This window comes from Pararge aegeria, chromosome 20 (genome assembly GCF_905163445.1).
Source record: "Pararge aegeria chromosome 20, ilParAegt1.1, whole genome shotgun sequence".
Classification (NCBI taxonomy): domain Eukaryota; kingdom Metazoa; phylum Arthropoda; class Insecta; order Lepidoptera; family Nymphalidae; genus Pararge; species Pararge aegeria.
This window is the reverse complement of record NC_053199.1, coordinates 3,630,596-3,648,225: the sequence shown is the minus strand read 5'-3', so window position 1 is coordinate 3,648,225 and position 17,630 is coordinate 3,630,596. Positions and strand designations below refer to the sequence as shown.

General features: G+C 36.4%; 1 protein-coding gene across 1 annotated transcript in view; it reads left to right on the top strand.

Annotated features, from left to right (window-relative positions):
• Positions 1–17,630, top strand: part of LOC120632701 (lachesin-like) — an 89,223-nt gene that overhangs the window by 35,679 nt on the left and 35,914 nt on the right. Inside the window, exon 3 of the mRNA XM_039902675.1 lies at positions 713–920. Coding sequence (XP_039758609.1) covers positions 713–920 — 208 coding nt within the window. The remainder of the gene's footprint in view (positions 1–712; positions 921–17,630) is intronic.

The following is a 17,630-nucleotide window of genomic DNA, read 5'->3' as shown; positions in this document are numbered from 1 at the left end:
AGTTATACCTGACTGTTTGTCTGTTTGTCTGTTTGGCTGGGATTCTTTGAAACAACTTAACATATTTTTATAAAAGTTTCACAAGCAGGTGAAGGACTTAGCAAGAAGGGTTCTTGGCTTATATATAGGAAACAAAGGGTATGTTAGATGCGAATGAATTACTTATCTAACCCAAAAATAAAGGTACAAAGTTTGTCCGATTTGTTTGAGTACGCTTATCTTTGAAACTATCAGTCAGTTTGAAAATTGATTCTTGCATTTGGTAACCTAATTCTAAAGGAAGGCTATACGCTATAATACGTCAAGCTGTAACCGAAAATTGCTATGATACACTGCTGGCAGATTCATAAGTTTTGATGTCAAACATCTATAGGCGGAGGGTAAACCTGATTTTTGGCGTGGCGACAAAGGCCGTGGCGACGCGAAGCATCGCCACGCTGCATGATTGAAATAATAATAAAAATTAATATTAATGTTGTAATAAACAGTCATTAATAACCGTCTTACAAAAAGGAGAGGTTCTCAATTCGATTGTTTTTTTTTATTTGTGGAACAAGTTTGTAACGCTTTATCTTTTCACGATGCAATATATGATCCCTGACGTAATCTGTTCATATAACTTATAGAAGACAATTCCCGTAAACGTAAAAAAAATCCCGTAACATATAGAAGAAAAATCCCGTAACGGCTCACACATTTTTTTTCTTTCCAGGTGGGATGGCTTCGAGCCGAAGACCAGACGGTCCTCACGATGCACGAACGAGCAGTCCTCGGCTCCAGATACGCCGTCAGCCTAGATGCACCAATGACGTGGCAGCTACGTATACGGCCACTTCGGGCCGAAGACCGGGGGTGCTACATGTGCCAGATCAACACCCAGCCGACTATGACGTGGCAAATTGGCTGCATCGATGTATTTGGTAAGCTTTCTATAGATCGCACGATCTTACTGGGCCGAACTGCAGTTTTAAAAGTTAACTATTTATGACCATATAACTTGGTAATTCTTTTCACTTATTTATCAGAAACCTTATTGTATTATGTATGTGTGTGTGTGCCTATTGTGCAAATTAATAGACTGAAAATGGTGAAAGGATAGTGGGTATGGAATCGGGGATAGTCGAATGGGTAGGAGCTCCAATTTACTTTCGTGGGGCCGAGTTCGAATCCCAGCACGCACCTCTAACTGTTCTAAAGTTATATGCGATTTAAGTGAAAAAAAATATCACTTGCTTCAACGGTGAACGAAAATATCGTGATAAAAACTTCATGTCTGAGAGTTCTCCATAATATTCTCAAAGGCGTGCGTAGTCTACCAATCCGCACTTGGACAGCGTGATGGGCTAAGGTTTAATCTATTTTAATTCTGAGAAGAGACCCGCGCCCTGTAATGGCCCGATAAATAATCTGTGATTAGTGAACTGTAGTGTACGCCGTTTGGAAGATTTTTATTTTGCATGAACGGTAATACAATATTATTATATCTATTTCGTATCGTAAATTATTACTATAGTAAATTACCACGTAACTTTTGAAGATATATTTCATGTATTGCTCAGTACACATCGGAGAGCTGGCTCCATATTTGATATTTATGACCAATAATGGCAAATACGTATTGTTTGTTTGAAATATTGTTAGTTCAAACCTAGATGATTTATAGAAAATAGAACTACAAGACTGAACGGAAATAATATTTTTTATGGCTGGAAAGGTTCTCGCTTGTAACATACTCGTACTATTAAGTGATTATTTATGGTCGTACATTGTTGAAGAAAGAAATAATACAACCACGTATTAACTTGGATAAATAAAACAAAGAATCCGTCGAGGTATTGTGCCAGATGTGGAACGAAACTATCAAACTGAAATTAACAATCGACTTACCAGAAACGGACATAAATTAGTAATATCTGCATATCGTCTGCGAAAGGTGCAGAACTCCTTTGTGGGGTTGAGTATACGCTTTTACAACATGATTCCTAAGAAAATACTTGACCTACCAATGCATACATTTAAAAAATGTGTAAAAACGCATCAAGTATAGCGAGGTTATTATACATTTGATGAATTCCTCAATGACAAGGTCGATTGGAAGCAGCCAGCCTCGCTCTCATCTCCCGCAAGATAGTAAAATGATTGTAAGTGTTGATGTTGGAAAAGAGCAACTACTGAGTTTCTTGCCGGCTCTTCTCGGTAGAATCTGCTTTCCGAACCGGTGGTAGAGTCACTACAAACATACATACTTGACATTTCAAAAGTGCTTATAAAGTAGGCCTACTTGAAATAAATGAAATTGAATTTGAATTTGAAAAACATCGAAACTAACTTAAAAATATTCATAAAAAAAAAAATATTGCATTTATTTTTTGAATAACCAAAATAACTAATTGACCCTATCTCCATAACAATATTGGTATAGTTATAGAATGTAAATGCTTCATTTACATTAAATGTGTAAACCGCTTTTGGTATCATTGATCTATTTTCATCATCATCATATCAACCAATGGAGATGGTATTTTGTGGGGAGTTCCAATAACCACTTGTACCACTTGGATCCAGCGGCTCCCTGAATCGCTTGATATCATCCGTCATACCAACAATGCGTATGCTGCCGTGCGAGGTACAGAAAAGCACGCGAATTGGTACAGAAAAGTCCATCGGTTGTCCGAGCTATGTGTCCCGCCATTTGCGAGTACAGATAATCCAAGCAAAGCTCTCTCAATAAACCGCTGACCCCGGGACCCATAGTTAGAGGGCACGTTTCGTTGATCTATACCATTATTATACTTGCCATAGTTTGTCAATTGGGCTCGTTCTTAATTTACTGGCAAATTTGTATTTATTAATGTATACTAATTTTGACGTTGTAAGAGGTAGTCTCTGAATCTACTACACCGATTTTCAAAATTATTTCACCAATAGAATGCTACGTTATTGTGGAGAGTCATAGGCTATATATTTAATTAAAAACTCAAAAGATCTTTGCGTAGTAGTCAGATTTACAAGTCGGAGAAAAAATGGTCGAACGAAAACGTTCCTTACGAACGCTGCCTTAACGATGAGAGATATATGATTGAGTTCTATAGAAAAGTTGTAGAGCTATGTTGATAATGCCTACAAAAAGTCTGGGACAGCATATTTATAACTTTTTTTGTATATAATTTTGTTCCTGATTTACCAGATGGTGATAATTCTTCAGGAATCAAAGTGATTTCCCATACTTAAGTTAAACATGCCGAGATTAAAAAAAAAACGTGTAACGTTATTATCTGTTAAATATTGGGAAAAACCGATTTAAAAACGTTTTCTCTTTTAAACAGTTAAAGTGAGTAAGCCATGGGATCTAAGTAAAGCCAACGATATTGGATATCGTTTTAGTTGGTCGTGACAATATTTTCTGGAATGTAACGAAACATGAAAAATATTAATTTAAGTTAAAGCTAAGCTGTCAAAATTCGAAATTGATGATTATGCAAAAATTCCATACTAGTGGGATACATTTTGGTAAGCAGAGGGTCCACCCAAAACAGAATAACAAGGCAAGTAATATACGGTACAAAATAGTTTGGGGACCTCTGCTATACATACAAATTGACTCACTGTTTTAGCTACATCACGTCGATGTAGCTGAAGCAAATTTATCTGGGGACTTTCCGTCCACCCCAATCAAGTCGTAGCGTTTGTCTTGCCGGAAACATGTACATTTACATTGTGTCATAAATAATGGATAATCTGACACCTTTGGGGTAGGTCGGAACGTCTTTATACATGTATTAAATATCGTACCGATTTTCTAAATGACGAGGATATCAAGAGTTCAATTTTCGTTTCCCTTTCCCATGATAATTACTCAGTGGCCATCATACAGACACACGTCATATGACTTATAAACTGTGTGCATGGAATGGCAATGCAATATTTGCAGAAAGATATAACAATCATTATCGTGTCCGTCAATGGACGTCTACTGATGAAGGTATTTTGTAGGGAGTACCAACTACCACTGTCTTGTGACGCTTGTGTCCAGCGGCTCCTGCGCTTAATATCATCTGACCACATCGTGGGGGGTCTAACAACGCTGCGCTTACCGGTTCGAGGTCATATTTAAGCCCTTTCTTAGCGGAGTGAGGTCATATTCCAGCACCTAGCGACCAGAACGTGTATCGGACGACATGCCTAAATACTAAATGGTATTGATTTGCTCTAAAAAAAAGCTTGGGTGTAAACAATTGCTCTAACCAGGTTGCTTCTTAAATATTTTCTAATGACAATGTGAGATGGTGATAACAAAAAGAACACCCGGCTAAGTTTGTTGTTGGCTTCTTCTTAGACCAGGGCGCAATTGGAACCCTCGTAGCTTAAGTTTTAAGTTTACGATTGTAGTTATCGCCATCACTACTCACTGCTATGTACACATTTTGTATATAATAATGCATCAAAAGTGCCATCTATGTGCCTATTTGAATAAAGAAATATTTGACTTTGACTCTATAAAAGCCTTGTCTTGTACTCATGCACGCAGTTAGTTTCCTCATGTTGTTAAGTTCTGCAAGTCTGACAATTCAAGGACCAACTTGGTAAATTCCAATTCCTCTGGTAAAGTACAAATAGTAAATAGACAAATTTGACGTTTCAAAAGTGCTTATTGAGTAAGCCCAAAATAAAAATTTGGATCTTTATCAAACTAATGATGATGAACTACAATATTCTAAGAATCTGCTTTTCAATAAAAGCAAAACATATTCATTTATATATACATAATAGCTTATGGACATACTATTTAAACAATAATAATAAATAAATATACTACGTTAATACACGCATCGCCATCTAGCCCCAAATTAAGCGTAGCTTATGTCATGGGAGCTAAGCCGACTGATGAATATTTTATGAGTTATATACATAGATACTTATAATATACAGAGAAATAGCCAGAAACTGGAAAACATTCATGTTTAACACAACAGCTCCTGTTGTAGTAGTACAATACACACATCGCCATCTAGCCCAAAAGTAAGCGTATGACTGATGAATATATATTTTTTTTTTATATTTATAGACGAGCGCTTGACTGCAATCACACCTGATGGTAAGCGATGATGCAGCCTAAGGTGGAGCGCGCTTGCCTAGAAGATGCCTATGCACTCTTGATTTGAAGGTACTAATGTTGTAAGAACTGGGGAAAATGGAAGCTGGAAGAGCATTCCAGATCCTAGCGGTGCGGATTAGAAACGAAGATGCGAAGCGCTTCGTACGCGTCCGCGGTATATCGACCACGTAGGGATGCAGATCCTCACGGTGCCTCGCGGTTAGATTGTAAAAAGGCGAGGGGGGAACTAAATCAAATAGTTCTTGAGCACACTCACCGAAATATATCCTATAGAATACCGAAAGGCAGGCAACCTTGCGACGATGTTCCAAACTCTTAAGTTTTTTATTGGCTAGGTCACCGATAAGCCTTCTAGCACGGCGATCCACCGAATCCAGGGCATCAAGCTGATACTTGTTGTTGTTGAATATTTTTGATGACTGAATAATATATATAAATGCTTATAATATAAACACAAAGACACTAAAAAAAATTCGTCACTCAAATATTTACCAGTTGTGGGGATTGAACCTACAGCCTTAGACTCAGATAGCAGGGACGCTACTGCGCCAATCGGCTGTCAACTATCTGAATTAATAATGTTTTAATTTTATTTATCTAATATTTAAAGTAGTAGTAAGGGAGTTAGAACGCTTGTGTCCATTTCCCGGGGTAATTATACTGTGGCCGTCACATAGAGCGTGATTGCTTCGACCCACTACATAATAAATAAACAACAGCTGTTTACAATCTCAGCTTTTATGAATTTAAGGCTGGGTCCATACAGGGTGGTTTTCTATCGAACATCAAACCGAAGTGTAGATACATCAAACACCTAGTAATTGACTGTTGAATTTACTGCTTAAACAACAGTTCTCCACCTTTATTAAGTTAATATTGCAAAAAAACATCAAACATCGTAAATAAAATCGGTTACACTACTACATTTAGATATATTAAAACTGCAACCAATTCTACGTGATGGCAAAAGGGACGGGGCGACGGAATTATAAGACACGTGTGAAGAAGAAAGTTATATTTAAAGTTCACTTAGAATTACTTAACAGTCAAGAACAGTGTCCCTGGCTAACGTCCCACGCATTGGAAGCAATAGCTGTAAGCACGTCCTGTAGGTTTCACTAGTAAGGTTCCTAACAACAGCTTCCGGACAGTGTCTCCGAGAGGAAAGCGTTTGCTGAAGCACTGCAGGCAGGTACCGCTAGGGATTGACAATGGTGTGTGTGGATTCGAAATGTTAGTAGCTGTGAACCTTACGGGTTTCAACAGCGTCACCGGTGGGTCGGGGCGAGCGCGTAGCGTCGCCTGTAGAAGGGTTTTGAGCACCAGGGCTCGAGGAATATCGGGGTGATGACAATGGTTGGCCGCGGCACCGTCTTGTACTAGTGGGAAAAATCTCTTTAGCGCGATTTACATTTCACGCAACTACAACTAACGCCATCTAGTGTTAGCGGGTCAGTATTGCGTTTTTTTGTAATGTTACAAAACTAATTAAATTAAGTTATGTTATGATGAAATAAAGTTACGCCCGAATTGGGCATTTATTGCAATATAATTGGCGTTATCAATAACATATCTAGACTCTATTTCAACTGCTAGACTAAAGGCCCGAAGGCTGTTTTTCGTTATGTTCCCTTAATCACCACGTTAGACGTATCTCTATGGATATCGGATAATAATTGGAAATCGACATTATTATCTACACTTAGTAGATTTAATGAAATAAGTACCCAGAACTCGCAGCATGGAATTTCAATAGCAATTGCAGTACTTCCCAGTTGTCTAACACTCTTCTACTATGGGCTAGTAGAAGATCGTTAGACAAATGGGAAATAAAAAAGAATGTTTCCTTTAGCAAAGAATGGTCTAGCGTGACAAACGTAATGAATGCCCGCAATTGCGCATTTGCTCAACCTAAAAAAAATAGATGGACCAAGCAGATGGTCCACCTGATAGTAAGTGGAATAACATCGCCTGTAGGATCTGCTGATAGCGTCCCCTAGTCACTGGCTCGGCAATGCTCATGACCAACTGTCACACGTCTACTTTCGCCTGCGGCTCGGGTAGTACTGTCGTAGTAACATTACTCAGGAACACACGAGACCGTGTAATCACATACACTAAATCGCCTATAAACAGAGCAACACTTCTCAAGACATGTAAGGAACACGTCCTGCAACATTCCGCCCTGTGTCCGTCAATCTGGGTTAAGCCTCATGTGACTGTAACTACACCGGCAACCGCAGCCTTCAGACCGGAACACAGCATTGCAATGCTGCTTGGCGATATATATATATATATGGCTAGCATAGTACTAAGTGCTGAGACTGATGGCAATAAAAGCCCGTAGGAATTGATTAAAGCTTCGCTTGAAAAAAAAAACTTCAAGGCTGTCGAGATAATAATAAAAAGATAGATTACGACGATAGTGAAGCTTTGCAGGCGAACTCACCGGCGTCTTTGAAAACATTACGGAGAAATCTCGATGTTTTCTTGCACTTTCCGTGCAAGTGCTATTTTAATTACTAAAATTATTTTCTTTCATCATTTACCCGACCTGATATTTACTTTTAACAAAGATGCCTTGAACATATTTACGGGTTGGATAGTCTTGGATTTGAGGATATTTTATAAATACAGCAGGGCTAGCATGGCCAGGAAATAAAAGTTATATCAAAATTCAAAAAATTCAAAATTCAATATTAATTTATTTCAAGTAGGCCTAATATAAGCACTTTTGAAACGTCAAGTCTGTCGTATCCACGTGCTAAAGCACGGGAGCACGGAAAAGGAGAAGTTTACTTACCCCCGTTTATTTATTACACATATATTATTTCGATATTATTTCCACTTGTGCGCTAGTGCTCTAAGAGTTGATAAAGCTGTGGGAGAAGATTTTTTCGGTGGATATAAATGTCTCTTGTCATTGTCTTGGGCGGTGTGGAGCAAAAATTAGTTTTCTTTACAATGATTCTCCGAAAAAAGATTTTAGATTATGATATTTAACAAATTATTCGGTCACGCCTAAACTAAAATATATCGCTCTTAAATTAAAAGTTTCATTAAACAAAGACTTAATATTTATGTAGAACACCTTAGCGACCTTCTTTCGTAATTAAACAACCAATCAACTTGAATTTTGGCGAAGAGTAAATTAAAAGGATTGAGAGTAACATAGGCTTATATAGAGAAAAAAGGAAAGAACAACGCGGACAACAGCTAGCATAACATAATATCTCATTTCACATCCAATTATCCCACTGCGAACACTTTTGTGTGCACACGTTCAAACAAGTCAAAAGTACACTAAAAACGTTGTCCGTGCCCACGTGAGTTATAGTACCATTAGGGCGCGGTAGATTGAAGGTATCTTTGAGCCCTCATAAATTTCAGCCCAACCCCCTCAAACATTACTGGGTAAATACGGGAACACAGATATATTGCATAGTCTTAGTAGATTAGTTTGATGTTACAACTTTCCGCTTTTTTTGACGATGTGTGTACCGCCTGGGGAGGTAATGGATACGTTTTCCCAGCTGGATAAACGTGGTAATTCTAACTCAATGTTTTCTTACTGGCTAGTTTGTTGAGAAGTTGGCAGCAGTGTTCAAGTATGGATGCTAAAAATGCGTAGGTATTTTTTTTTGCTTATAGAATTGATTCTGTCTTTTTTTTAACCACCATTTCCAAGCAAGGTAAAATTAAATTTTGTAAGTTGATCATCTTTGTACTAGCTCCTGAATCCAGTGGTTAGCAACAGTGGTTTGGATATTATGAAATGAAAGTTGAAAATATTTTAAATTTTAACCAACTATGATGTTGTGACATTAAAAAAGAAACTTTCTTTGGGACAAGATGGGGATGTGTGTATCATCGTAACAGATATTTGTTTTTATTGTGAATTAGGTTACTCAGGTCCCAAGCGCGCCTATTAAGGTTTGCTTCGAGAAGCTTGAATGAAAAATCTTTTAATTTGATAACCAGTCGTAATATTAATAAATAGAGAAATTAATTTACCGAGCAATTAATTAATACGTCCGCGCCCGTACACTAATTGGTCTCTTTCAATGATGAAACAGACTCATTAATGTGAACGCGACGTTTTCTAAATTAAAACCGTGTCTAAAGAATTAAAAATTGACCTCGTTAAAGGTTGAAATATCGCCGTGAAATATTAACGTCATTGCTCAGATCCGGGTCGCCATCTTTTATTTTAGAAAAGCGGGAATAGAGGAATACTGGATCTGCCTGACAGTTGCTAATCGACGGTACCCGGTTTATGCAATTGACACTGTTTTATTAAATAATGCATCTTACGTATCCATGATGCCATTTTAATATATGACTAGTTGGAAAATTAATTGAAAGAACGCAGTAAAACGAATTAATTAAAAGATCAGGTAATAAATAAATACATAAGCCTTTATTAACAACAATTCTTTTCCAAAACAAAACAGAAAAAGTAACCGTAAAAAAAGAAAATTCAAACTTAATATATAAACTAAAGATAAATTGTCACCTACTCAGCTCTGTGTTGTAGTATTAAGAAAAAAATTCTTATTTACAATATATATATATATATATATATATATATATATATATGGTGTATAAGAAATAAATAAAACGAACTTGTATATTGTAAGGATAATATAACAAAAAAAAAAAAAAGTAACCTAAAATTTATGATTAAAATGAGAAGAAGAAGGAGAAGAATAATAATACTTCGGTTAAAAAAGTTACTCAATCAGGCCCATTTTTCCTGCACCTGCATGTAGATATACCGTTTCTTTAGGCTGGAGGTCATGCTACACTGGCATGCTTTACCAGCCCCTAGTAACTATATGAAAAAAAGTACAGTTACCTCACACAAATGGAACCGTGGGTATTCTGAAAGCTGTTATTGATTGTAAAAGAAAATACAAGTGCGCGGTAATAATGCTGTCCTTTTTAAAGCTGCCACAAAGGGTATCTTGGAGTATTTGCTCACAAACGGTTACCCAGATAAGATCGCTGCGAAAGGTCTTCCTAGAATGTATCCATAATATATCTAGGTCTAGAGACTAGATAGATAGCGACACTGAATTTTTCCAATGTATAAAAATGGCGAGATATTTTAGATACAAAACATTGTCTTTAATTCATAACCAAGGCCTTTTTTTATCATGTTCAAATCCAGAACCGTTCCAAGAAAAACAAGATTATTGGTGCCTCTATCTGAGACGAAAGCAAGTGAAATAAATGAAAAGAAAATTTCATAATTAGACACATTTTTAAAGTCTTTACACTTTTAGACTTGGAAAAAATTTAATTATTAATTGCTCTAGATTTCATTCAAATTAGGTTAGCACGCTTCCAGGGGTATTCTTGGTTAAATCTTAACATTATTTTGGCACAAAAGTATGACCTTGCTAAATGAATGTTATTTTTTTAAGAATATTTACGCTTGAGTTTGCCTCTCGATTGGCGGAATGGGCAGTAACACTGCTTTCTGAGTCCAAGGCCGTGCTTACAATTACCAAAACTGGAAAGTGTTTGTGAGATGGACGTAAATGTTTTTCAGTGTCTGGGTGTTCATATAATATTTATTATAATTATTAAGTATATTCATCAGTCATCTTAGTACACATAACACCCGCTACGATGATAAACAAATCGCCATCTAGCCTGAAGAAACCGTAGCTTGTGTTATGGACGCTTACTTTGGAGCTACTCGTTTATGGCGATGTGTGTAGTGTAGCAGTAAATTTATTTATTTATTTAAAAAACAAACATAACTTTTTAAATAGACTCCAGCCACTTACATTTATGTACAGATGGGAAAATTGTCTCCGGAGAGAGTGTCGAATAGTTTAGCAATATTGTAGTATTTGCATACGCCCCGGGATTTCTTTTTCAATTTCAACTTGTTCAGTTTATTGGGACCAATACCAAGTGGGATGAGCAATTGAATACTGGTGAAATATATTAAAATGTTCACGAAGGTTCTTTTCGCTGAATTACCTTAAGTGCTGATTTTAACGTGAACTTTTGAGGTGCAAGGCGCCTCTTAAAATACATTTTTATTTATCTATCCACCAGAAAAATGAAGAAAATAATAAAGTTATATTATTTCAAAAATATTAATTACTTTATAAGCACTTTTGAAACATCAAAACCTCTTCAAAAATTACTTAGAAATCGTATTCTTTAAGCATAAACTTAGTACCAAAAATGATCTCTGTACCTTTCTTAGATAAAATGTAGACGTCGAACTGACACCGTGCGAACGGTAATAGCCCAGTGGGTAAGACTTCAACTTAACTTTCGAGGGCCAAGTTCGAATCCCGCGCTCACGCTTCTAGCTTTTTTATGCTATGTACGTTTTTGAAGCAATTAAAATATCACTTTAACGATGAAGGAAAGCATCGTGAGGAAACCTGAATACCTGAGAGTTCTCCATAATGTTTTCAAAGGTGTGTGCAGTATATCAATATACACTGGGCCAGCGTGGTGGACTACACTTTTAACCCCTTCTCATTGTGTCCCATGCCCAGTGGTGGGATCGTCAATGGGTTGATATGATAATGATGATGATAATGATATTGTTGGTTGAAAAGGGATTACTGTGAGTTCAGTCATCAATTTAAATTTTTCAATTTCAATTTATTTCAAACAAACAAACACATAAAAAGTAATCCAAAGAATACAGATAAAGTCTGTGATTTCCACACTAGGATTCCCTGTGTCGTGGAAATCTCAATTACACATTAACGATCTCCCTGGTTTGTGGCTATGAGTGGGAGGTGCCAAGTTCGATACCCAGCGGAGGTCTCTAAGAGAGCAGCCCATGCCCTGTATTGGGCCGGTAATTTGGTATGATGATGCAGACGTCATTAATTTCAGTCCATTTCTAGTGAGTCGATTGCTTATATCCACCTATTGGTTATAAAGACTAATGTATTGTTATTAGATCAATACTTACTATATTTCTATACATTGTGTTTCTATAGTTTTATACATTGTGTTAATCGGATTCGCGTAATCTAAGTATATAAATATCGATCTTACAGCTTACAGATCTCTGTACTACAAAATATAGGTTTTATACAGTAAAAGGTATTTATGGTTCTTGTTACGCCTACGTATGACTCAAGCTATAAATTAATACTAATCCGGTATATAACCACTGCACATGTGACCATGCCATGTGTTTGCCATTCTGAGTAAGCAGCATCTGTATAAGCTCCTATCGATACTAAAGTCAAACGGTTATGTGTATTAAAATGAAGTTAAGACCTTTTATATTGTCGGTGGAAGCGGTGATAGCCCTGTGGGTAGAAGTTCGATTTCACATTCCAGGGTTTGAATCCCAGCACGTTATATTACGTTTCAAGTTATGTGCGTTTTTAGCATTTCAAATTTCACTATCAACGAGTAACATAGGATATATTTGATTTCAGAAATAATAAGATTTCAGCCTTAAAATTATATAGCAAGCCAAAAGAAAAGGCGTTAACGAGCTGCTTACACTGCCTCACGTACGCTGACAAAGTGGTAGGTCGTAACTGTTATGTACTACTAAAATGTCAACCCACAACCAGTAATTAAAATATCACTAGCTTCAACGGTGAAGGAAAACATCGTGAGGAAACCTGCATGCCTGAGAGTTCTCCATAATGTTCTCAAAGGTGTGTGGAGTCTACTAATCAACACTGGGCCAGCGTGGTGGACTATGAACTTAACCTTTTCTCATCGTGGGAGGAGACCCTTGCCCAGTAGTGGGCCGGTAAATGGACCTTAGAAAAGTTAGAGGTGCGTGCTGGGATTCTAACCTGGCCCCCCGAAAATGAAGTAGAGCTCCTACCCAATGCGCTATCACCGCTTCAGGGACTAACTTGTTGTAACATAAAAAAAAGCTTGCACAGTGCGCACTACGAACAAAACTTACAGTTGATATTTCCAACCGAAATATTTTTTTATCCAAACATCAAGCATAATATGAAATCTTTTTGCAACAAAGCAACACATATTAGAGCGGCGGGAGATGAAATTTTTAAGTAAAAAGGCGCGACGCCGTCGCATCCCAATGGGAAAATAAAAATCCGACATTAAACATTTCTCTAGAAAGTTGGGAATAAGATAAAGTTGCGATTCAGTATCGCGGGCGGACATGTTTGTACACTTCTGCAATTCGTATCAGCGCGGAAAGTTAGTTTATTGTGTATAAATTGCAGGAAATATCGAAATGTCTGAGGAAAAATAAATAAATACTATTCTATTCTTCTTTTAACTCAAAAGGCATGAAGCTTAAAAAAGGTTTCTGTTTTTTTTTGGTACACTTTGATTTTTAAATTACACAGTTAAAATTCGAAATCATTTGTGATTTTCAATGTTTGCATGATTAAAGGCACAGATAACTGCTCTTACAAGTTATTTTCTACGATTCAAGGTTTAAAATTTTGAGCAAACTGCTCAATTGTAATGATGGGCGATTGAAGTTTATTGGAACTTCAATTGGCTGTGAATACATTAAATAAATAAATATTCTACGACAATACACATATCGCCATCTAGCCCCAAAGTAAATTGTAAAGTAATTGAAATGAAAAATTAAAAAAAAAAATTACCTGTTCACATAAAACAATAGCAGATAGGGAGGAGAACGTAGAAAGTTAAAAACCTGTGCCAAAAGATCTCGCTTTTCCATTACAAAACACATTTTTATTTCAATTTATTTATACAATACATTTATTTATTTCTGACATGCGTAAGCTACACAAGCTTACGCATAAATAAATAAATGTATTGGGTATGGGTACTAAGATGACTGATAAACACTCAGCACTGAAAAACATTCATACTCATCACACAAACATGTTTCAGTTGTGCGAATCGAATCCACGGCCATGGACTCAGAAAGCAGGGTCGCCGCCCACTGCGCCATCCGGCCGTTACACATTGATTTTTGATATGCTACATGCGCGTAGTTATCATTCGATTACATATAATAATTTAATGTGAAATCGCTATTTATTAACTTCTCGTATAGCGGGCCCTCGCGACTTCATCCGCGTTTTCAAGCTAGACATATGCTGTCACGGACTCTTTTTTAGATCTTTTAAAGGGAAACTACTTTATGATACATGATTTTATCAAAAGTTTAACCGTTTACGCAGCGCACGCAGCGGAAGCTAAGGGAAAAATTACCACGATTTTACAATTCTTCATTGGTGCTATGGCAATTGGTCCACCAATATATGACCAATAATATGACCAATTGGTCTTAGCGTGACGACATATAGCCCATAGCCTTTCTCGATAAATAGGCTATAGGCTTTTTAAATCGACTAGTAGTTCCTGAGATCGTCGAGTTCAAGTTAACAAACGTTTTTTTTTAACATTCAACCTCTTCAGCTTTAAAAATTCAAATTCGAAAATTCAAAAATGTTTTATTCATGCGGACCTTATCGCGGGCACATGATGTGTTGATACATATTACATGTTACCACTAATGTTAGGTGATAAAATCCTTAATATTATGATGGGATTTTTCTATAAGCTTACGTTTTATATCAACTTTGAACTTATTCAGAGACATCTCAAGGATTACATCTGGTAATAAGTTTAAGATTATAAAGCACAGAATAAAAAAAGAGAGTAATAAAAATAAAAAGCCAATCTGATTTAAAAAAAAACGTGTGAGCCGTCAGGCAGACGCCTGGCAGATGTAAATAAATAAATAAATAAATATAATAATAATATCGTAATTGTTTTCTGTAAGTTATTGCAGAAATTGCATAATGAAAAGATAAAGCATCACAAGTTTGTTCGACAAAAATAAAAAATAAATACAACCAAATGGATAACCACTACTTTTTGTTAGTCGGTTAATAATGACTGTTTTACTACAAAATTAATATTCATTTTTATTGCTACATACGAACTACAAAAATTCAATTATATAGCGTGGCGATGCGGCCTGTGTCGCCACGACAAAAATCTGGTTTAAATCCCTATTCTTAGTGATATTACAAATGCGAATGTGTTTTATGATTTTTTTGTCCTTCATTGACGCCCTAACTAAGCAACCTATTGGATTTATTAACCTAACTGGATGGTTGTCACCGAGTTAGTTGAAAGAAGTAAGAGAGAACGCGGGTAATAGCTAGTATAGAATAAAAGAAACCACGTCAAGAAATGGTGGAGAAATCGAATTTATACATAAAATATAAGACCGGGTAGTGGATGGACAATGAGACGGGGCGAATCGAAGTGCCGACGTTTCTTACTTGGCCATTCAGCTACCGTTACCGTTACCGTAGTCCATTCAGACTCGAGGTACCAGAAAATTATGAGTATTTCTAGTTTCTAATATCTTGTATATTTTATCGATTAATGACCACGTTATCAAAATAATGACGTGTAGCGATTGCATATATGAATACGGTTGACATTGACCAAGGGAATATAACGGAGTACGGGAAGCAGCATTCTCTGTGCTACTACTACCGTCTTCTGCGATAACAAACCCGTGTGAGTGTGAAGATTATGGGGAACCGTGGGAGAGGCCATTAGTCCAGCAGTGAGCAGTTTCAATTGATTAATTATTAAACCACAATATCGGGAATTAATTTTATATAAATAAATAAATATACTACGACAATACCCAAATCGCCATCTAGCCCCAAAGTAAGCGTAGGTTGTGTTATGGGTATTAAGATGACTTATGTTTTTTTTTTTTTATGAATAACACACATAACTACTTTTAATATACAAATGATTACTGAAACGGTTTTAACTAGTACCAGTGCCAAATGTTGGTAAGTTTTACCTGTACTGAACAGGTAAAACTTACCAACATTTGGCACTGACGGTCCGAATAGCAAAGAGGTGTGGGATAGCATTTTGGTTCAGCAATTTGTTAAAAATTATAAAATTAATTAGTAAAAAAAAACATCGTAAGATTTTCGCAAGATATTGCAAACTTGTCGTCGATAAAATACAAACTTTGAAACGTAGACGAAACGAAAAACGGTGTAACAAATTAACATTTCTCGCAATCCCACAGCTCGGGCAGTTCGGAAACGAATGTATTTCACTAGCCTCAAAATACTGAAAGTTTGCCAATTTACTTTTATTTGTGCCCGCGATTTGCATGGCGGCTGTCGCGATTCCTTTTTCCAATTTCGAACTTGTTCCATATTCGAACGCGACCTGACTTTGCGACTCGATTAGTTTTTTACTGCCATTTCTCCTTGGCCAGTTGGTTGAGAATGGAAATTTCTTTCAAATCTGTGCGAAGTTTGACGTTTCTTTCCCCCCTATTTCCCAGATTATTAGTTTTGTTTGAATTTCGTACGATTTCATATTGTACGAAAGAGCACCTGTGACACCTCTCGACAATGTTATTGCTTCATTGATAAAATATTACGTTTTCAACAGACTTCTGCATGAAGAAGGTTTATCAATTCGACTTTTATTTTTTGTAGCTGATCTCCGTAAAATCTGAACTGAGTTTGATCTTCTATGTTAGGATTCCAAATCTTACCGTTTCATATCCGAACTTTACGAAGCCAAAAATCAGAAACAAAATACAGTGTTCATAGGAGTCGGTGTTTGTTATTGCGGAAAAAATAAAAAGACGCCTCTAGCATAGCTTTTTAAAGATCAGCAATAGGGCTATATTTAATAAAACTTAGTTTTGCGGTTAAGGATTTCTGTTAATTGAGCGCGTACAAAATAATTGTGCATTTTAGTAGAGTATTTATTATTATTATAGTTTCCCACTTTCCATCACTTTGCCAACCTACTTGGTCCGTCAATTATTAAAAAAAGACCTTTGTCTATCAGCGGACATCTATCGGTTGGTAGGATGATGATGAACATGTGTGAACAGCTATCCGTCTTTCATCAAAGTTACGCTTCTCAATGCAAGTATATTAAGCGTGGTTTGAAACGTGTCCTGCAATACCTGCCTCGCATAAATAAAAGCTTCCACGGATTACTGGTTAAAAGGCTTAAGCCTGTTTGATGCACGTTGCGAAGATCCCTGAATATTGCAGCGGATTGCGTAATATTTTCATGGCAACATTTTTACACATAGATCCAGGTCGATCCTTATTTTTCATTAAAATTCTATTTTAAATTCAAAATCCAAAATTCATTATTTCAAGTATGCCTGGTTTATAAGACTGCTTGCAGTGAATCTACCTTTGTTTATATATTTACTTTATTGCACAATCAAAAACAAAAGTTTTACGAAATGTGGAATTTATGCTAAAGCATTTTGTACCAACCAACCTTGTGAGAAAAAGGAGTGAATGTGTGGCAAAAATATATTTGGAAGTAAAAAAATATATATTTGTACACGTAAAACACATATATATATACAAATTATAGACATACGTGATGGGCCTTATGTTAACAAACAAACGTTGATATGTACCATGCTTTCTCTGTATCTACAGTAATACAGTAATTGACACGCAAAATAAGAAGAAAAAACAATGAGTCTATGCTTCTTTTTTTTCACTTCAAC